At 38.6% G+C, this 22,846-nt stretch overlaps 1 protein-coding gene across 1 annotated transcript; it reads left to right on the top strand.

Moving 5' to 3' along the window:
* The first annotated feature begins 5,794 nt into the window (after positions 1 to 5,794).
* LOC145903720 (uncharacterized) lies at positions 5,795 to 7,546 on the top strand. The gene is made up of 3 exons (XM_082991848.1): positions 5,795 to 5,920; positions 6,333 to 6,527; positions 6,955 to 7,546. The coding sequence occupies exons 1-3, from the start codon at positions 5,842 to 5,844 to the stop codon at positions 7,287 to 7,289; spliced, it is 609 nt and encodes a 202-aa protein (XP_082847974.1). The 5' UTR covers positions 5,795 to 5,841; the 3' UTR covers positions 7,290 to 7,546.
* Positions 7,547 to 22,846: the final 15,300 nt, after the last annotated feature.

Here is a 22,846-nt window from a genome sequence, read left to right as displayed (position 1 = left end):
AAAAACTCTAATGGCGCTTGGTTAGGTAATGTTCTTTTACGGTGGTTACGACACAATGGAAAAGTTATCAAGAAGATAAGGAATGCAGAACTTCAGTGACGTTTTTTAATGATCGAAGTATTTACCTTCCTTGTTTCATAGTTACATAGTGTGCACAGGTCCTGGGCACATTTGGTCGCTATGTACAAATCAGGTCCCGAGCTTGAAAATCCCCGTTTGTTTACCATGATATAATCCCCCCCACCATCAAAGGTTAAATTCTCTTGCACCTGGGGTCCGCAACGCACAGTTTGGGAACCACCGTATTCATGACATCATGTTTCGGTTGGAAAGATAAAACTGAAGAAAAACTCGCAACAACTGTATCCAATGTGTCTGATGCCATAATCACTTTTAAAAAACAAGGCCTAGGCAGTATAATGACCCGAGGAAATGAGGATAATATGTCTTTATCATGGTTTGATTACATAAAGTAGTCACCAACATAAAACGTTTATCTTTCAACTAAGTATAGGCCCTTTGTCTTATTATAGGTGTCCAAAGTGCTAATGTGTGTGGTTTCCAGTGCAAACAGAATTTCGAAATACTTCGGTAAATAATCTATTAGTGAAGGTAAACTGACGTAGCCCACACAAGCTAAAGCTGCTTCTCGGCCATTTGTTTTATTGTTGAAAAGTGAACAACGACTCTCATATAAAATCATTATTGTTAATCTGCCCTTTGAGCCATCGTTTTTGAACAGCGGTTGTCCACACAGGTACCGCAGACCCAAGCATTCGCAAAGCTTTGTGATGGTCCGCGGTGTACGTTCCATTTCATTGACAACCAATGTCTTTGACAAAAATATTCTCTCATTTTACAATGGAAACATTCCAAACTACAAGAGCGCAAAAAGAAGCACAAATATAATACGTAAGGTTTATTTAAAATTGGTTAAAGCGGCAACTAATTCCAAATGCATAGAAATCGTGACACTGTTTTACACAACGAGAAATGTCCGCTTAGTGGCGCCAAATAGCTCTTTTGTAGGATTGGGAGTAAACTATAGTGTTATAGTTTAAATTGATGACATTTAGTGTTTTATGTAAGGCCAATCACCCCTTACATTGTTATTGCCAAAAGCCGGTTTAGTGTAAGCGGGAAATTATGCTGTTCTAAATGACAATACAACTATAATTTACTGTAGGAAAACCATTTGAAAAAACTAACGTACGGGATGTGTTGACATGACGTTTGCATTCCATTCCATAAATTGCTCACAACCACCTACCGATCAGCACTAATCATCCGAAACTGACGTCACCCTGGCAGCTCATAAACAGTCAATCATGCTATCTGCATTCCAAAACCGCATGTTGTCATCGTCGGTTATAAATCATTCAAACCGTTTAATTGTGACGTAACAATCCATTGGGAACGTCATTTTAGGCACGCATTCGTTTTGAGAATACGCACGTATATTTTTTTTAACTTCCTTGTTAACATGAAACATTCTTACTTCTAAAATAGTTTTCCATCAGCAACAATAAAAATGTGCGTTGTTGATGACGTTTACAATGTACGTTGTTGCCGATGTTTTGAACAATAAGGTCTCAAATGTGTCGCAATCGCGTTATATATTGCTGTCGAACTGGGTTTTCCAAAGTGGGGTCCATGAGCTTTTCAGATCAGGTTTGTTGCATTATTTACTTTTTGTTATTATAAACTTTCACGCTGATTGGGCGAAAAATTGTAACCTAAGACCGAGAAAACCAGATTTACAAAATATGGGGTCAGTGACCCCCCGAAAAGTTTGGGAAACCCCCTGGAAAATACACATATTAAACGTACAAAGGGCGATGCCGAAGCGAACTCGGGACGAAACATCCCTACTGTCAGAAACCTTTGTGTTACAAATGAATATACACTTTAAAATCTGCGTCTCAAAAGTGCAAAAAACCAGACCTGATTCAAGTTTTGAAACCCGACATTTTTAATACTCATCACAGATTCGTCGGACTATCATGCAAACCTGAATACTTTGACGCGACGTCTCAGCACCGGAGCCATGGTGGAATGACGTAGGTATATCTGTGTGACGTAGAATGACTCCGACGCATCGGTATATCAGTGTGCAGCACGTGACTCACCCCACTCATTTCTACATCTTCCGTCAACAGATACGCAGTTGAGATAAATGAGCCTTTGGCGAATGAACAGCGATTAAATTTCAGTGGAGCTTACCTAGGAATGATGCTGGATGAACAAGTTTAATGAGCAGATTTTCGTGCAGTCTACGAACAGGACGAACATTGTTATTGCAGATTTGTATTTTAATTATGTTTGTCCAGATTTTAAGCTGATAGACAGGTTTACAGATAAGGCAAAAAATGCGGTTATTTACTGTACGCAAGGAAAAGCTCAGGTAAATCACCGAGAAAGGGGCAAATTGTGGCCAACCAAGAATAATTTAACGCGAAATATCATCATGTGCAGTTGAAGCAAGTTCTCTCGAACCTATTTAATTTAACCGCAACTAACTTTTATTGTTCACAAATGTGTTAAAAAAGTATATCGCACTCCTGCTAAAACCAGCTGCAACAATTCCCAACAAAATGAAGAAAACAATAGAACATAAACGTCATAATAAAGTTCCGATGATGTCATATTGATTCAACGCGAGTAACTACGTCACTACCATCACAATATTTGTTGCAATTGGAATTTCCCTTTTAATCCAAAATTATTAGCTCGGTCATAGCAAACGTTAAACGGAACAAATTAATGCGTCATTAAGCGCAGTCGCGATCATTAAAACCTTTTCCTGCGGACGCATGATTGTGCACACACCCCATATACAATGCGTCATAAAAGACGTTATTTAGGAAGGAACTGTCGAAGGTTGTTGTCGGTTCATACGTGCATGGAGTAATGTACCCGCGTGGGTGAAGGCGGGTTTGTTGCTGGTGGTCGGCTTTGGTTTTCCAAGCAGTCGCGCACAAGCCGCGTTAAGTGAACGTGCGCTGATGGTCCGGGTCCCATACACAGAATGCAGGTCAGCGTAAACTAAAAATTTGCAGACGTGTGCGTTTCGGAAGCTTGTATAGTTGGTGCGTTTTGTACAAGCAAATTAGGGCAGATGTCGGATGTTGATCCCAGGGATTAAATACTTGCAACAAATAATTGTTTTCATTGTACGACGCATTTGTTAAAAGCTGTCAAACTGTATCGACCATAGATTAAATGACTTGGTACGGGAAATGAGGATCTTAACCATAGAGTGCTGTTAATGCAAAATTAACAAGGTATCATTTTCCTAAATGGTTTGTAGCGTACCAGATTAATGCATTTATTCATGACGTCACGTTTCAGAAATTTAAAACGTATAAAAAGCCTTGAAAATGGCGACAATCACGCAAACAAAACTGTGGAAGAAAATGGCTGTCCAAGCCGACAAATTAAAGAAAGAAGTGAAAAAGATGAACAAGTCGGAAGCGACAAGGTCACCAATGCCGAAGAACCAACAAAATGAAGATTCCGTTTACACATTCGCATCGGAGAGTCCTCATCATTCTCCCAAACTCCATTACAATTACGAAGAAACGGATGAAGGAGTGTACGAAGATTTTTCCAGCTCGGATTACAGCTCCCTAGAAGAAAAATCGGCGAGTGCAGAAGATTTACGTCTTCGCTCGAGCGGACACAATCATAACATGTTCACTGGCAACCGATTGCGTCTTCCACAAAACCTGTTGCACCAAAAACTCCACGATTTCGGGAACAAAACATCTAGTCTGCCAAGACATGTGAAGGGTCACAGCAACCAGCTTCACACGCCCCAAAATGGTCTGCACAACGCAAAATCAATGGAAAACCTGTCCCGACCCAAGAAACAAGCTCTGACACCAAAGCATATGAAAAAGGTAAATCACCACGAGTACAGAAGAGAGAACACGTTCCCACTGGGACAGGAGAGAGAAGTGGTCGACAACGTGCTGTACAATTCGACGATAAGTGTTAATTCCGACGACACATTTGCACAAGGATCGGAAACTTACACTTACGGCGTACAGAAGCGGAACCCACTTTATTCGACATCTAGTACCGGCAGTGCAACCGACGAAAGAAACCGCCAGTTCCAAATGACCGACACAATCCCCTCGCCGCAGTTTCAAACCCAGAGCAGGTTTAAGTATACGCTAAACGTTGACCCATCGACAGTCAGTGTAAACGCTCCAGTCGCCTATTCGCCAGCCATGAACCACCAGTTGCATTACCGCGGAGACGACTTTGCCGACGAACCCGTATTCGGGACGATTGAACCAAGGTATTCTCACACTTACGAACTTTCCGCTGCGCAATATCATGATATGGAGAGGGAGGAAACGGTCTATCACGAGGCCGGCAATTTCTACGACTTCGAATGACTTTCTGTGTCATTTATTCTGTGAAAAAGTGTGTTTCCGTTTGACCAGGCCAGTGTTTCTCAAACATTTTCTATAAGTGGCCCAGATTTTCTGTCGTGAAAGCTTCGCTTCGCTTCGCTTGGGTGTTCAAATGCATTTTTAACTAGCACTCACTCGAAAACAGTTTTGTGGCCTACCACTGGGTTACGGCCCACAGGTTGAAGGTCACTGGTCTAGGTTTTGACATATTGTTCAGCTTTCTGGAATACCGTTCTTACCTTTATTTCATGCCAATTGTTTAATTGTTACGTAACAAAGTTGATTTTGCCAGTTTGTGATGCACCATATATATAAATGTTTTGTTTAAATATAAATATTTCACCCAACGCCCATCTTGTTTTATCAGCGTTTTAAAAACAAATTTAAATCTCATGTACAGTACACACACACACACACACACACACACACACACACACACACACACACACACACACATATATATATATATATATAGCAAGGTATTGTAAACACGTCCCGACAAGCGTATGACGTAGTTCTAAAATTGGATGATAAGGACCGACAACATAGTTACAAACATGGTTAGGTTGAGGTCTGTCACTGACTCTTGTCATTTAAACGCCCAGCATTAAGTATAAGAACAAATTGTCATGAAAATCAAGCGCCATTAAAAGTCCCAGACAAAACCCCCCATATAAATCCCCACACACTCCACGTCTAAAATATCAGCGACTATACAAAAAGAGGTGTGACCATCATGCTGACTTACGTTTATTGTTTGTGATGAAAATTCCCCTTTCAAACTAGCTGTGGTTTCCGAACTGCGTGCGTCACACTTGGAAAGTTTACCGCACTTGTGGCACACTAACTATAATGGAAAGATTTGTTTCACAGCTTACAGAAGCGAGTAAAAGTCGAAATTTGAAAATAAAAACGATTGCGCGACCTATTTTTGGGAAGCAGTGTCCTCTGACATAACACAGCCACAACGAAAAATTATTGTGTGACGCCCTTGAAAATTCTGACGTACCAGAGCTAAGCGACACGTAGTTTACAAAGACTTATTTAATTTGAAATGAATAGAATTTTTATTTGCTATTCTGTTTTTCAGACAGAAACTGAAGAGACCAACAAATGAAACTAATTCTTTAATAAAGATCTTACACTGGTGTGATCGTCTTTAACCCCTTTTGGAGCTCTAGAAATGTTAATTTGAAATGTTACTACATTGAGCCAAACAAAATTCTACTTCGATATTAGAGGTTTTTCCTGTAAGTCTGGCACTCACGCGTAAACCAGCCTATATCGTCGGCCTCGGCAATATGGCGTGGGCGTAATACAACAAACATATTATACCGGAAATCTCGTGTTGAGATAAAGTAGACACAAGCCTTTAGTGTGACTCGAAGACAGCAGGTGTTAAAGGAGAAGGCAGAAAATGAACCAGTTTGTTGCAACCGACCTTCTACGCAAAGGAACTTTCATGCTTCTTTTGACAATTTTGCTAATGAACAAAGGTAGGTGTTCTTGAATTCTTACAAGTAATGCCGAGAAGGTAATATGAATGTTATTTTCACTGTGATCTATTTGATTTTTAAAACTTCAGACAATTTGTCACTTGCGTAAGTTTAAATAAAACGTTTTTTAAATGTCTGGAGTGCCGCCAGTCTCTGGCTTTTGTAACTTTTAGATCTATTCAGTGCCTGTCGTAATTCAATTTCTGCAATCAGTTTGTCACAAAAAGTGCCTCAGAAACTATAGAAATCTTTAAATGGTTACATTCAGTTTAACTCTATCGTTAAGCAAGCTTTAATTTGTGAGTCTGCAGTGAAAAACACTGGTATACGATTAATTTTATTCGACCGGTAATACAGAATACGATGATTGTTTTTTTTTAACATTTTCTTTCTTTTTATTTCCTTATCCCAGGTTCTAATGCTTGCGGTAACAAACCAACACGACCACCCACAACACAACGACCCACAACACAAAAACCCACCACACAATTGCCCACAATACCACAACAGCCAACCGCATCAACCACACATCAACCCTCTGTAACGACAGGCCAACTAAAGATTATGGATTCAACTGAAAAATCTGGTCTCACACTGTTTTGTTCAGGTAAATGTTTAAAAACCATTTTCCCAGGGTTGTTCTCGAACACTAAAATGGCCATGGTGCTGCTACTTTTGGGCTAATTAGTATGTTACTGTATGTTTCCAATGTGATTAGTAAATCAAAACTGGATCAAAAAACCAAAGGCCCCTGGCAGGCTGTCGATCGCACACCGTATCAATAATAATGTATTAAAATCCCAAAACAGCGATCTGTAGACAGCTCAGATCGATTTTCTATTTGAATAAGTTTTGGTAAATGGAGAAACTGATGATGCCGTTTTAGGCGAAATATATTTTTCTCTCAATAAATCGATCTGAGCTGTCTACAGATCGCTGTTTTGGGATTTTAATACATTATTACTGTATGTTTATTGTAACTTAAAGTATTGTGTACCAGCAAGTGAAGATTAAGTAAAGGCATTAGTTTACAGGTTGTACATCACTACCAACCGAAGCAACTTCAAACGACAAAAACAACAGCATGTCAGAGGCTACATCACAACCAGTCAAAAGCGGTCTGTCCCACACTGTTGTTATTGCTTTGGGAGTTGCGGGTGGTGCTGGGATACTAATAATTGTAATTCTTATCGGTTTCTTCTGCATAAAACGCGAAAAGAAGAGAACAGAACATTCCGAAGAGCAAACGCTCGGCTTGACGGACAACGTGGCGTACCAAAGTGCTGGTGTTGTGAATCCCGATCACCTGTTAAACGAAGAGGCGTGTGGCGGTGACGTCACTGCCATATACGCTCAAGTAAAAAAGTAACTGGTTGTTTAAATTTGTTATGATGATATTCCGTCTGCACTCTGGCGACTTTTTAAATCGGCAATTGTATAATGCCGAACACAACCGAATAATTTAAATACCGACCTTTGGAAGGTGCGTTTCTAATCTGATATAAGGCCCTATACTACTATCTGTAAGTGGCATTTGTTTTGTGTTGAAGATTGTTATGTGTATTGATGCATTATTAAGTTACTTGTTATGTTGCAGGAAACCTTACTTTTACCATTACCAAACCACATCAATCAAATTAAACGGTGGAAAGTGCGTATGAATATATAAACGCTTTTGTAATGCGCCCAAAATTGCCTAAGGACTGTCCTGTCGATATGCAAAGTCAGCACTCTTCTGTACAATTGTTTTGATGCCACAGGCACCAATTTATTTTTGCAGTTTACATTTTAGCGGCATTTCATGGTAAAATAGATGATTTGTTGCTGATGCTGCGAGGCATACTACTTAGTAATGAAAAGCTCTTCTGGCAAAATGAAAAACCTGTTTGTACGACGTTTCGGTCGTTATTCAACGGACCTTCATCAGGATAATCGAAGTTAAACGCCAACACGGTGATAAATAGTCACGCGCGTTCTTTTCCTTTCTTGCCGAGAAAACAAGTTTTTCGTTTTGCCAGAAGAGCTTTTCATTACTAAGTAAAATAGATGAGTTACACCAAAAGTAAACGATTGCGTGAAAAGCTTTGCTCAGTGGCCCCAAAACTCAGCAATTCTCCGAAAATACACAAACACAATTAAGCAAAGTTTTTCATAAGCACCGATAACGTGATTTGGGCCTGTATCCTTTTGAGCAAGTGTGACTGGGCCTCAGAAACTTCGTCAAATACCATGGCAATTTCCCGCAAACGGTTACGCAAGATGCTCGAGAACATTTCATTTTGACATTCCATGGAACTTTCATTTTTGTCGTCATAAAGACAGTTGAGTTTGGCCGGGATTTAATGTAATTATTTTCATTATAAATGGTGGTCACCCAGCCAATATCAAAACCATATCTAAAAATTTGTTGGCATTTGTTCAATCAACAGGAGTGTTGATTTATAATCGTTGCATTCGTCACTACGGAGCAAATCACACATAGCATTGTTTGTAGACTATGAGGAGAACACATGCTACAACCTAGCTTTTGTAAAATTTAACATATGGCAATTGGAAACCAAACGCGGTTCTAAAAGCTTGTTCATATCAAGTTTCATCCGATCTCGTTTCAACGTCGCTTAAATGTTTAATTCTGAAACGTCGGACAAAATTTACTAAAACATTTATAACCCAACATTGAGAAATAACTCAACGAACGGTTGATGCTGCCAAAAGCAATTAGTTCTGCGGCACCATACGGTAAAGCAGCTGGAGTTGGGAACTGTATGTGATTTGTCTGCCTCAGATAAGGTAGATAATTTTGATTTTGGCTAGCAACCATTATCGAAAATTTTGAAAGCTAGAAGAAATCATATTTTTCACCGCAGCGTTATCGATTTCTGAATTAGACTTTTGATCGTTTGCCTTCGGGTTCGTCAGAACAACATTTAAAAGAGTTTAGATTTTCAAGGTAAACCTAAGTTGCAGAAATAAACATGAATGATAAGTCAAATAAAAAATTTTGTTAAATGCATAATTTTTTTTTTTTTAAATTAATACGTTTTATTCGCAGGTGAAAAAATTGCACTGTCAATTAGGAAAACATGGAAAAATTGCAAACTACCACAGCAGCAGAAGGGCTCGGAAGTCACACAACAAATACTACAACTCAAGTGTTTCCATTTCGTATCTATGAGATGATATACTGGCCTCCGTTAACGCTTGGTTGCATTTTTGTGTTCGTCTGTACTGTCGTCTACCAGTCTAAAGCAAATAATTGCAACTTGTTGTGGACCAACCGTCTCTGCACACTTGCCACGCTTACACTTCTGCTTAGAGTTTTAGGCCATATCCCAGAAGTCTATTTACAAATAGTCAACAAAGTGATTTGCATCATCCAATTTCCTGTAGGCTTCCTGTGTTTTGGGTTCAGTAGACTCTTTGTTATTTATCTGCTGTGGCTTCGGCAAAATACAATTGTTAAAAAAACCTCATTCCGATACGGTCCCATCAGCATGAAGATCATAAAGCTCGTGCAGTTTCTTATTGTGGCTTCTGCCTTAATTTCTTTCTTACTTGGTATTGTGGTTTCTATCTTCTACGGACGAGGACCGACTGTCGCAGGCTGTCAATTCTCCAAGGAAAACGATGCAAGGATTGTGATTCGTGTGATTGTAATTTTGTTTGCAATCGCCCAAATATTACTTCTTGGTCTCACGCTGCATCCGTTTCTCCACATAAAGCATTACACAGATGCAACAAAAGCCACCATCAAAAGAATAGCTGTCTTCACGATCGTGGGGTTGGTTTCTGACGCTATCATTGTAGCAATGGTCCCGGTTTTCAATGTGACACTTTCACCCTTGGTACATTCATCTAATGGACTGTTGAACATCTGTTGTGTCCTGCTCACATTCAAAGATTATCGAAAACGATTCCTAATTCCGGCGAAAGCAACTGTTGGACCGCCGAACATCCCTATGGGGATTGTAAGCAATGAAACGTCCACTACATAGCTTAACACCATAAGCGTGTTCCAGTTGCTTTTATCGATATTTGGTGTTGACTGAGTAAATGATGCAGATTTTTTGCAAATAGTCATTTCTTAAATGTATGTGAACTTGTTTTCAGTGCATTGCTTTGAAATATCAATCGAACCTTAATTTTTTCATGTTGAGTTTTTCGTAATTATGGTTTCGAACCATAATTTTTTCATGTTGAGTTTTTCGTAATTATGGTTTGTGCTCCGAATATCAAGTTACATGAAAACTGATGTAATGACGGCAAACATGATAATGGTTTAGTTGTTATTGTGCGACTTTGAAGCGTACATCACAGCTTATGCCATTCCCAATGCTCTGTGTATTGTTTGGTGGAATAAAATGAGTAATGTAAAATTGCCTCACACAATTTGTTAAAAACAAGTTTTAGATCAGCCTGTCGGGTGAATCAGGTTTATCCGATATAAGTTGCTGATGCAGCTGCTTCACGTTAAATTTATCGTAAGTACATGGCAAATGTAATTGAGATCTTTTTTTTGGTTTAAATACAGGCTCGCATTCGTTTTTTTATATATAATCGGGCCCCGCACTAGGACCGGCTCTTATGGTAGCAGCATTTCATCTGATGGCACAGAAAAACTTGAATTTAAGCTAAAAGCTTCCAAATCGTAAGCGAACTAAGCGTTTCCAAATGTCAATTGTGGCATCAATTTTTTGGGTCACTTCTCCTTGGCAATAGCCAAGCTTATGATGTGCGACATCTCAACGAACGTACGAATTAATTGTTTCCAGGTATTCGTTGTTTAACTGTTTATTCCGTGCTTGTCGTGTTTGGTTGAACCTGAGTTTGGTACAAAATCCCAATAAACGAGTGGGCTCACTAAGGCAATGGTTTAGGTAAGGTACAATCGTTGTCTTTGAACATATTTGCGTACATGATTTGTCTAACTTGCATTTTAGTTCGAATCAACAAGCTACGACAGAAAATGTCATCAAATTACTACAGGAATTAGCCTGTGCAGGTTTGATTCTATTGAATGAGACAGAAACTGACGATGCCAAAGGGTGAAATTTAAATTACTGTCACAGTAATATAAAACCACACACACTGATGTTGATTGTTTTGTTTCTGTTTTTTGTGATCTCGGATATATTAATCAGTTTTTCTTGTAATTGTGTCACTATATAGTTTTTATTAGGTAGGCTACATGCTGTGCACTCATCAAAAAGTATTTAAAATGCAAATTGGGATTTACACAAGAACTCGTATGAATCTAATGCACACTTTCGGGGTAGGAGAGAAATGTGACCGACAACGTGTTGTATAATTCAATGATAAGTGTTAATAATAATGTTACTGTATGTTTATTGCAACTTAAAGTATGTCATTCCAGCAAGTGGAGATTAATTAAAGACATTTATTTACAGGTTGTACATCACTAAAAACCGAAGCAACTTTAAACGACAAAAACAACAGCATGCCAGGGGCCACACCCTCACCAGTCAAAAGCGGTCTGTCCCACACAGCTGTTATTGCTTTGGGAGTTGCGGGTGGTGCAGGGATACTTATAATTGTAATCCTTATGAGTTCCTTTGGCACGAAACGCGAAAGGCAGAGAACAGAACATTCTGAAGAGCAAACGTTCGCATTGACGGACAACGTGGCGTACCAAAGTGCGGGTGTTGTGAATTCTGATCTCCTAAACGAAAAGGCGTGTGACGGTGACATTACTACGCTCAAGTAAAAAAGTAACCGGTTGTTTAAATATCTTTTGAATCCGCCAAGTGCAGTTTCGAACACAACCGAATAATTTAATTATCGACCCATAAGGCGCATGCTTCTAATCTGTTATAGGGATCCTATACTGTCGGTGAGTGCGTTTGTGTAGTGTTGACGATTGCTATATATATTGATGCATTGTTATGTTACTTGTTATGTTGTAGAAAAGCTTACATTTACGTTTACACTTACCAAAACCACACCAATCAAATAAACAAGTGGAAAGTGCGTTCTCTACATCAACGCTTTAGCAATGCTCCCAAAATTGCCTTTGACGGTATTTCTGGGACAAACTGTCGATTTGCAAAGTCGACACTCTTCTGTACAACTGTTTTGATGCCACATCCATCAATTACTTCCGCAGTTATATCTTTGCGGCTTTTTTCAGTTAAATAGATGAGTTGCACCAAAAGTAAGCGATTGCGTAAAAGTCTTGTTCAGTTACCCAAGAAAGAATGCAGACTTTCTTTCACTATAAAAACACAAACACAAATTAAGTAAAGTTAAGCAGCCAGCAGATGATGTCTACATCCTTTTTTGCTAGAATGGACCTCAGAAACTTCGTAGAATAAAGTGGCAATTTCCCGCAAACGGTTACGCAAGATGCTGGATAACATTTCGTTTTGACATTCCATGCAACTTTCATTTTCGTCGCCATAAAGACAGTTGAGTTTGGCCGGGATTTAATGTAATTATTTTCATTATAAATGGTGGTCACCCAGCCAACAACACAACCATATCTAAAAATTTGTTTGCGTTTTTTCAATCAACAGGAGTGTTGATTTGAAATCGTTACATTCGTCACTACGGAGCTAATTACACATAGCATTATTTATAGACTATTAGGGCAGCATATGCAACCTAGCGCTTTTGTTAAATTTGACATATGGCAATTGGAAACCAAACGCGGTTCTAAAAGCTTGTTCATATCAAGTTTCATCCGATCTCGTTTCAACGTCGCTTAAATGTTTAATTCTGAAACGTCGGACAAAATTTACTAAAACATTTATAACCCGACATTGAGAAATAACACAACGAACGGTTGATGCTGCCGAAAGTAATTAGTTCTGCGGCACCATACGGTAAAGCAGCTGGAGTTGGGAACTGTATGTGATTTGTCTGCCTCAGATAAGGTAGATAATTTTGATTTTGGCTAGCAACCATTATCGAAAATTTTGAAAGCTAGAAGAAATCATATTTTTCACCGCAGCGTTATCGATTTCTGAATTAGACTTTTGATCGTTTGCCTTCGGGTTCGTCAGAACAACATTTAAAAGAGTTTAGATTTTCAAGGTAAACCTAAGTTGCAGAAATAAACATGAATGATAAGTCAAATAAAAATTTTTGTTAAATGCCTTATTTTTTTTTTTTAAATTGATACGTTTTATTCGCAGGTGAAAAAATTGCACTGTCAATTAGGAAAACATGGAAAAATTGCAAACTACCACAGCAGCAGAAGGGCTCGGAAGTCACACAACAAATACCACAACTCAAGTGTTTCCATTTCGTATCTATGAGATGATATACTGGCCTCCGTTAACGCTTGGTTGCATTTTTGTGTTCGTCTGTACTGTCGTCTACCAGTCTAAAGCAAACAATCGCAACTTGTTGTGGACCAACCGTCTCTGTACACTTGCCACACTTACACTTCTGCTTAGAGTTTTAGGCCATATCCCAGAAGTCTATTTACAAATAGTCAACAAAGTGATTTGCATCATCCAATTTCCTGTAGGCTTCATGTGTTTTGGGACCAGTAGACTCTTGGTTATTTATCTGCTGTGGCTTCGGCAAAATACAATTGTCAAAAAAACCTCATTCCATTACGGCCCCATCACCATGAAGTTCATAAAACTCGTGCAGTTTCTTATTGTGGCTTCTGCCTTAATTTCTTTCTTACTTGGTATTGTGGTTTCTATCTTCTACGGACGAGGACCGACTGTCGTAGGCTGTCAATTCTCCAAGGAAAACGATGCAAGGATTGTGATTCGTGTGATCGTAATTTTGTTTGCATCATCCCAAATATTACTTCTTGGTCTCACGCTGCATCCGTTTCTCTACATAAAGCATTACACAGATGCAACAAAAGCCACCATCAAAAGAATAGCTGTCTTCACGATCGTGGGGTTGGTTTCTGACGCTATTATTGTAGCAATGGTCCCGGTTTTCAATGTGACACTTTCACCCTTGGTACATTCATCTAATGGACTGTTGAACACCTGTTGTGTCCTGCTCACATTCAAAGATTATCGAAAACGATTTCTAATTCCGGCAAAAGCAACTGTTGGACCGCCAAACATCCCTATGGGGAATGTAAGCAATGATAATAAAACGTCAGCTACATAGCTTAACACCATAAGCGTGTTCCAGTTGTTGTCGTTTTATCGACATTTGATGTTGACTGAGTGAACGATGTAGATTTTTTGCAAATATTCATTTCTTAAATGTATGAGAACTTGTTTTCAGTGCATGCGATTATTGCCTCGAAATATCAATCGAACCATAATTTTATTAACGCAGTAATATTTCATGCAATGGCATGATAGGCAGGATCGCCCCACTGCGCAGGTCCTTGCTTGACGATCACAACTAACGTATCGCGATCATGATGTTTAATTTGCCTGGGCTGCCAAGCCTGAAAAACCTCATAATTTTTTTCAGTTGAGTTTTTCGTAATTATGGTTTGTGCTCCGATTATCAAGTTACATGAAAACTGATGTAATGACGGCCAATATAAGAATGGTTTAGTTGTTATCGTGCGACTCTGAATCGGTCATCACGGCTTTTTGTAATTCTCAATGCCCTGTGTGCTGTTTGGTACAATAAAATGAGTTTCATCCTTGTGACAAATACTCTTGAATAAATGCTATTTAAACCAAATACAGCATAATAGTTGAAGCAAAATGTTGTCCTTGATCATATATCATTACAGGAGACAGCAATTTAGTGATAAAGGTATTGCAAATGGATGAAACAATATACACAGAACGTTCCATCAATGTGGACTAATTGTAAATGACGCGTGGAGCTCTTGGAAACCATCCGCGCTGAAGCGTGAAAATAACATGGTATCCGGTTTTTCTCTTTGGACTGCTTTTGTTGAATTAAATTTTATTTGCGTACAATTAGGATAAACTTGAAGAAATAAATGAATTTTCGAAATTTAGTTTAGCTTTAGTATTGTACGGCGTTAGACTCACATCAAATTAGTGCAAACAATACATAGCAATGTGGGCGAGAATTTGGCAAGCCGTCAAGAGGAAATATTGTTAGACAAAGTGCGCGGAGCCCACATTGCAAGTAGCTGGTTTTAATGCAACCAGTCACAATAGATTTCAAAACGGCTTGTGTATACTTGCATAAGTATTACGAAGACGAAGGGGTATTAAAACGTTTGCTTATATTGTTGTGAATAATAAAATGTGAACAGTAAAATGTAGGTTGTTTGAAATCGTACAACAAAGAACGAAAGTTGAAAAACAGAAAACGTTATGAACGGCATTTTGCAAAATTTATGTCACTCTAACCTCCTATGTCACAGTCGACAACATAGAAATCAAGGAAATATTTTAATATTTTTACAGGAGCAGCAACTAGACTTATGTTTATTAAATCTTGAACTGTCTTTCGTTCAAAATTCAGGTGCCACCGCTAATAAAGGGATTTGAAACCTCATCATTAGCGGAAGGACATCGGCACTGGGAATTCGAACCAGTGATAAAACAACTGCACGGAATTAGAACTTTCAACTTTAACCAATCATCTCTGGTTGAACAGAAACACCGCAAAAATACAGCCATGATAACAACATTTACAGAGGATTGCATAACTCAAAACAATGTGTGGGTGTGTGCGGTGTTGCCAGGAATAGTTGTTATCATTGGCGTTGGTTTGTTGATTCTGTTCGTCTGTGTCCTTTGCTGCAACTACTGCATTAAACCACGACACAAGAAGAACCGCAAGCAAACTGGAATGGACGAATCCCTTGAAAAAATTGTGGTCGACAATGTACTGTATGCCAGCAGGGTCGAGGAGACGTCCCCTTCCTTCAGTTCTGAACCTGAGTACAACAACATGGAAACATCTGTTGTGAATAACGTAATTTACAATTCTGAGTACGAAAACTGGGGTGGTCAGAACAACGTTTACGCCGAAATCGTGTGACTGTCTTCAGTGCTTCAACGTTTAATCTTTATTTTTCTAATCCATACATTTGTCTTTATCATTGGTTCCCAACGAAGGTGCCGCGGTGCCGTTTGTAACTTCCAGATGTACCGCGAGCTTTTCTTTATATCCCTTCTGGTAATTTTTCACCGTGTGGTTTACCAGAAGTGAAATGATATTAACCCAATGTATGTAAAAATGGCTGATTGTAGCGCGGCGGTCGCCCATTGGTTTGCCGGTGTTTGGTGCCAATGGAACCATTGGTCCAAATATTCACTGCACTATCCAGCACTAACATTGACTGATGTTGCCGACGTTGTGTCGCAATATTACATTACTTCCGTCTAGCTTATTGTGGGTGCGGCGTTACCGCTAGATAGTGCTAGGACACAGAATTGCGGATAATGCCCACATACCAATGATAAAAACTTGTTGCTGACGCTGCTTGCCATAATCTTGTCCAATGAGGGACGATTGCACAACGACCAAAACGTCGAACAAGCAAATAGTTGTTTTGCCAAAAGAGCTTTTGAATTCACTGCACCAACTGATAGGGATTCGTGGCCAGGTTAATGGTTGATACACTGGCAATCCCAGAAAGTCAACATAACTTTGATGAATTTATTGTTTAAAAGACGACACTAGTACAGTTTGGTGTAAAGTAGCAACTGTGTTTGGTACAAAATCCCAATAAAAGAGTGGACTCGCTAAGGCAATGGTTCAGGCAGGGTACAATCTTTGTGTTTAAACATATTTGCGTGCATGATTTGTCTAACTTGCATTTTAGTTCGAATCAACAAGCTACGACAGAGAATGTCATCAAATTACTACAGGAATTAGCCTGTTCTATTTGAATGAGACAGAATATGACGGTGACATTACTACGCTCAAGTGAAAAAGTAACAGATTGTTTAAATATCTTTTGAATTCGCCAAGTGTAGTTTCGAACACACCTGAATAATTTAATTATCGACCTAATTTAAATATCGACCTATAAGGCGCATGCTTCTAATCTGTTGTAAGGATCCTATACTGTCGGTGAGTGCGTTTGTGTAGTGTTGACGATTGCTATATGTATTGATGCATTGTTATGTTACTTGTTATGTTGTAGAAAAGCTTACATTTACGTTTACGTTTACACTTACCAAACCACACTAATCAAATAAACAAGTGGAAACTGCGTTCTCTACATCAACGCTTTGGCAATCCGCCCAAAATTGCCTTGGATGGTTTTTCTGGGATTATCTGTCGATTTGCAAAGTCAACACTCTTCTGTACAACTGTTTTGATGCCACATCCATCAATTACTTCCGCGGTTTATATCTTTGCGGCTTTTTAAAGTTAAATAGATGAGTTGCACCAAAAGTAAGCTATTGCGTAAAAGTCTTGTTCAGTTGCCCAAGAAAGAATGCAGACTTTCTTTCACTATAAAAACACAAATACAAATTAAGTAAAGTTTTTCATAAGCAGCCAGCAGATGATGTCTACATCCTTTTTTTTGCTAGAATGTACCTCAGAAACTTCGTCAAATAAAGTGGCAATTTCCCGCAACCGGTTACGCAAGATGCTGGATAACATTTCGTTTTGACATTCCATGCAACTTTCATTTTCGTCGCCATAAAGACAGTTGAGTTTGGCCGGGATTTAATGTAATTATTTTCATGATAAATGGTGGTCACCCAGCCAACAACACAACCATATCTAAAAATTTGTTTGCGTTTTTTCAATCAACAGGAGTGTTGATTTGAAATCGTTACATTCGTCACTACGGAGCAAATCACACATAGCATTATTTATAGACTATTAGGGCAGCATATGCAACCTAGCGCTTTTGTTAAATTTGACATATGGCAATTGGAAACCAAACGCGGTTCTAAAAGCTTGTTCATATCACGTTTCACCCGATCTCGTTTCAACGTCGCTTAAATGTTTTAATTCTGAAACGTCGGACAAAATTTACTGAAACATTTATAATCTAACAAAGAGCAGAGAAATAACTCGACGAACGGTTGCCGAAAATGATTAGTTCAGCGCCACCGCACTGTAAAGCAGATGAAGTTGGGAATGTGTTTTGTCTACCCTGGATAAGGTAGATAATTTTGATTTTGGCTAGCAACCATTATCGGAAAATTTTTAAGTCTACCACAGGCCTATAGAAGATAGAAGTTTCAAGATAAAATTACGTTGCAGAAATAAACATAAATGATAATTCAAATAAAATTTTCTGTTAAAAATTTCTCAATTGTAGGTTTTTTTAAATTAATAAAAGTTATGCTGCTGCACCTAACGTTAAAAATCAGAGAGTGGACTAAAAACTTTATTACATTTGTTGAAAAACGATTTATTCGCAGGTGAAAATAATGCGCTGTCAATAAAGGAAACATGGAAAAATTGCAAACTACCACAGCAGCAGAAGGGCTCGGAAGTCACACAACAAATACTACAACTCAAGTGCTTCCATTTCGTATTTATGAGATGATATTCTTGCCTCCGTTAATGCTTGGTTGCATTTTTGTGTTCGTCTGTACTGTCGTCTACCAGTCTAAAGCAAATAATCGAAACTTGTTGTGGACCAACCGTCTCTGCACAATTGCCACGCTAACACTTCTGCTTAGAGTTTTAGGACATATTCCAACAGTATATATACAAATGCTCACCAAAGTGATTTGCATCATCCAATTTCCTGTAGGCTTCGTGTGCTATGGAACCAGTAGACTCTTGGTTATTTATCTGCTGTGGCTTCGGCAAAATACAATTGTTAAAAAAACCTCATTCCGGTACGGCCCCATCAGCATGAAGATCATAAAACTCGTGCAGTTTCTTATTGTGGCTTCTGCCTTAATTTCTTTTTTAGTCGGTGATGTGATTGCTATTTTTTACCGACGCCCGCCAACTGCCTTTGGCTGTCAATTCCCTGATGAAAACGACCCAACATTTCTTATTCGTGTGATCGTAATTTTGTTTGCATTATCCCAAATATTACTTCTTGGACTCACGTTGTACCCGTTTCTCCACATAAAGCACCACACAGATGCAACAAAGGCCAGCATTAAAAGAATAGCCGTCTTCACGATCGTGGGGTTGGTTTCTGACGCTATTATTGTAGCAATGGTCCCGGTTTTTAATGTGACACTTTCACCCTTGGTACCTTCATCTAATGGACTGTTGAACACCTGTTGTGTCCTGCTCACATTCAAAGATTATCGAAAACGATTTCTAATTCCGGCGAAAGCAACTGTTGGACCGCCGAACATCCCTATGGGGATTGTAAGCAATGACAATGAAACGTCCGCTACATAGCTTAACACCATAAGCGTGTTCCAGTTGCTTTTATCGATATTTGGTGTTGACTGAGTAAATGATGCAGATTTTTTGCAAATAGTCATTTCTTAAATGTATGTGAACTTGTTTTCAGTGCATTGCTTTGAAATATCAATCGAACCTTAATTTTTTCATGTTGAGTTTTTCGTAATTATGGTTTCGAACCATAATTTTTTCATGTTGAGTTTTTCGTAATTATGGTTTGTGCTCCGAATATCAAGTTACATGAAAACTGATGTAATGACGGCAAACATGATAATGGTTTAGTTGTTATTGTGCGACTTTGAAGCGGACATCACAGCTTATGCCATTCCCAATGCTCTGTGTATTGTTTGGTGGAATAAAATGAGTAATGTAAAATTGCCTCACACAATTTGTTAAAAACAAGTTTTAGTTCAGCCTGTCGGGTGAATCGGGTTTATCCGATATAAGTTGCTGATGCAGCTGCTTCACGTTAAATTTATCGTAAGTACATGGCAAATGTAATTGAGATCTTTTTTTTGGTTTAAATACAGGCTCGCATTCGTTTTTTTTATATATAATCGGGCCCCGCACTAGGACCGGCCCTTATGGTTGCAGCATTTCATCTGATGGCACAGAAAAACTTGAATTTAAGCTAAAAGCTTCCAAATCGTAAGCAAGCTAAGCGTTTCCAAATGTCAATTGTGGCATCAATTTTTTGAGCCACTTCTCCTTGGCAATAGCCAAGCTTATGATGCGCGACATCTTAACGAACATACGAATTAATTGTTTCCAGGTATTCGTTGTTTAACTGTTTATTCCGTACTTGTCGTGTTTGGTTGAACCTGAGTTTGGTACAAAATCCCAATAAAAGAGTGGACTCACTAAGGCAATGGTTTAGGTAAGGTACAATCTTTGTCTTTGAACATATTTGCGTACATGATTTGTCTAACTTGCATTTTAGTTCGAATCAATAAGCTACGATAGAAAATGTCATCAAGTTACTACAGGAATCGGCCTGTGCAGGTTTGATTCTATTGAATGAGACAGAAACTAACGATGCCAAAGGGCGAAATTTTTATTTCTGTTACAGTAATATCAAACCACACACACTGATGTTGATTGTTTTGTTTCTGTTTTTTGTGATCTCGGATATAATAATCAGTTTTTCTTAAATTTGTGTCACTATATAGTTTTTATTAAGTAGGCTACATGCTGTGCACTCATCAAAAAGTATTTAAAACGCAAATTGGGATTTGCACAAGCACTCGTGTGAATCTAATGCACACTTTTGGGGTAGGAGAGAAAGGTGACCGACAAGGTATTGTATAATTCTATGATAAGTGTTAATAATAATGTTACCATTTGTTTATTGCAACTTAACGTACCAGCAAGTGGGGATTTATTAAAGGCATTTACTTACATGTTGTACATCACTACAAACCGAAGCAACGACAAAAGCAAGTTCACGTCAGGGGCTACATCACCACCAGTCAAAAGCGGTCTGTCCCACACTGTTGTTATTGCTTTGGGAGTTGCGGGTTGTGCTAGGATAATTATATTTGTAATTCTGCTATGGCTTCGGCAAAATACAATTGTCAAAAAAACCTCATTCCGATACGGCCCCATCACCATGAAGTTCATTAAACTCGTGCAGTTTCCTTTTGTGGCTTCTGCCTTGATTTCTTTTTTAGTCGGTGATGTGATTGCTATTTTTTACCGACGCCCGCCAACTGCCTTTGGCTGTCAATTCCCTGATGAAAACGACCCAACATTTCTTATTCGTGTGATCATGATTTGTTTTTCAATCTCCCAAATATTACTTCTTGGACTCACGCTGTACCCGTTTCTCCACATAAAGCACCACAACAAAGCAACCATTAAAAGAATAGCTGTCTTCACGATCGTGGGGTTGGTTTCTGACGCTATTATTGTAGCAATGGTCCCGGTTTTCAATGTGACACTTTCACCCTTGGTACATTCATCTAACGGACTGTTGAACACCTGTTGTGTCCTGCTCACATTCAAAGATTATCGAAAACGATTTCTAATTCCGGCAAAAGCAACTGTTGGACCGCCAAACATCCCTATGGGGAATGTAAGCAATGAAACGTCCACTACATAGCTTAACACCATAAGCGTGTTCCAGTTGTTGTCGTTTTATCGACATTTGATGTTGACTGAGTGAACGTTGTAGATTTTTTGCAAATATTCATTTCTTAAATGTATGAGAACTTGTTTTCAGTGCATGCGATTATTGCCTCGAAATATCAATCGAACCATAATTTTATTAGCGCAGTAATATTTTATGCAATGGCATGATAGGCAGGATCGCCCCACTGCGCAGGTCCTTGCTTGACGATCACAACTAACGTATCGCGATCATGATGTTTAATTTGCCTGGGCTGCCAAGCCTGAAAAACCTCATAATTTTTTTAAGTTGAGTTTTTCGTAATTATGGTTTGTGCTCCGATTATCAAGTTACATGAAAACTGATGTAATGACGGCCAATATAAGAATGGTTTAGTTGTTATCGTGCGACTCTGAATCGGTCATCACGGCTTTTTGTAATTCTCAATGCCCTGTGTGCTGTTTGGTGCAATAAAATGAGTTTCATCCTTGTGGCAAATACTCTTGAATAAATGCTATTTAAACCAAATACAGCATAATAGTTGAAGCAAAATGTTGTCCTTGATCATATATCATTACAGGAGACAGCAATTTAGTGATAAAGGTATTTCAAATGGATGAAACAATATACACAGAACGTTCCATCAATGTGGACTAATTGTAAATGACGCGTGGAGCTCTTGGAAACCATCCGCACTGAAGCGTGAAAATAACATGGTATCCGGTTTTTCTCTTTAGACTGCTTTTGTTGAATTAAATTTTTATTTGCGTACAATTAGGATAAACTTGAAGAAATAAATGAATTTTCGAAATTTAGTTTAGCTTTAGTATTGTACGGCGTTAGACTCACATCAAATTAGTGCAAACAATACATAGCAATGTGGGCGAGAATTTGGCAAGCCGTCAAGAGGAAATATTGTTAGACAAAGTGCGCGGAGCCCACATTGCAAGTAGCTGGTTTTCATGCAACCAGTCACAATAGATTTCAAAACGGCTTGTGTATACTTGCATAAGTATTACGAAGACGAAGGGGTATTAAAAGGTTTGCTTATATTGTTGTGAATAATAAAATGTGAACAGTAAAATGTAAAAGTTTTTTCTGTTAAGTTTATCAGCATGAAATAGACAGGTTGTTTGAAATCGTACAACAAAGAACGAAAGTTGAAAAACAGAAAACGTTATAAACGGCATTTTGCAAAATTTATGTCACTCTAACCTCCTATGTCACAGTCGACAACATAGAAATCAAGGAAATATTTTAATATTTTTACAGGAGCAGCAACTAGACTTATGTTTATTGAATCTGTCTTTCGTTCAAAATTCAGGTGCCACCGCTAATAAAGGGATTTGAAACCACATCATTAGCGGAAGGACATCGGCACTGGGAATTCGAACCGGTGATAAAACAACTGCACGGAATTAGAACTTTCAACTTTAACCAATCATCTCTGGTTGAACAGAAACACCGCAAAAATACAGCCATGATAACAACATTTACAGAGGATTGCATAACTCAAAACAATGTGTGGGTGTGTGCGGTGTTGCCAGGAATAGTTGTTATCATTGGCGTTGGTTTGTTTATTCTGTTCGTCT

This window comes from Ascidia mentula, chromosome 5, assembly GCF_947561715.1.
Source record: "Ascidia mentula chromosome 5, kaAscMent1.1, whole genome shotgun sequence".
NCBI classification, from domain to species: Eukaryota; Metazoa; Chordata; class Ascidiacea; order Phlebobranchia; family Ascidiidae; genus Ascidia; species Ascidia mentula.
This window is presented reverse-complemented; position numbering and strand designations above follow the sequence as displayed.

Bases quoted from the DNA above. Each gene is read 5' to 3' on its own strand.
- LOC145903720 (XM_082991848.1), top strand. From the start codon at position 5,842: ATGAACCAGTTTGTTGCAACCGACCTTCTACGCAAAGGAACTTTCATG. The intron at 5,921-6,332 runs GTAGGTGTTCTT...TCCTTATCCCAG, and splicing joins AATTTTGCTAATGAACAAAG to GTTCTAATGCTTGCGGTAAC. The intron at 6,528-6,954 runs GTAAATGTTTAA...ATTAGTTTACAG, and splicing joins TCTCACACTGTTTTGTTCAG to GTTGTACATCACTACCAACC.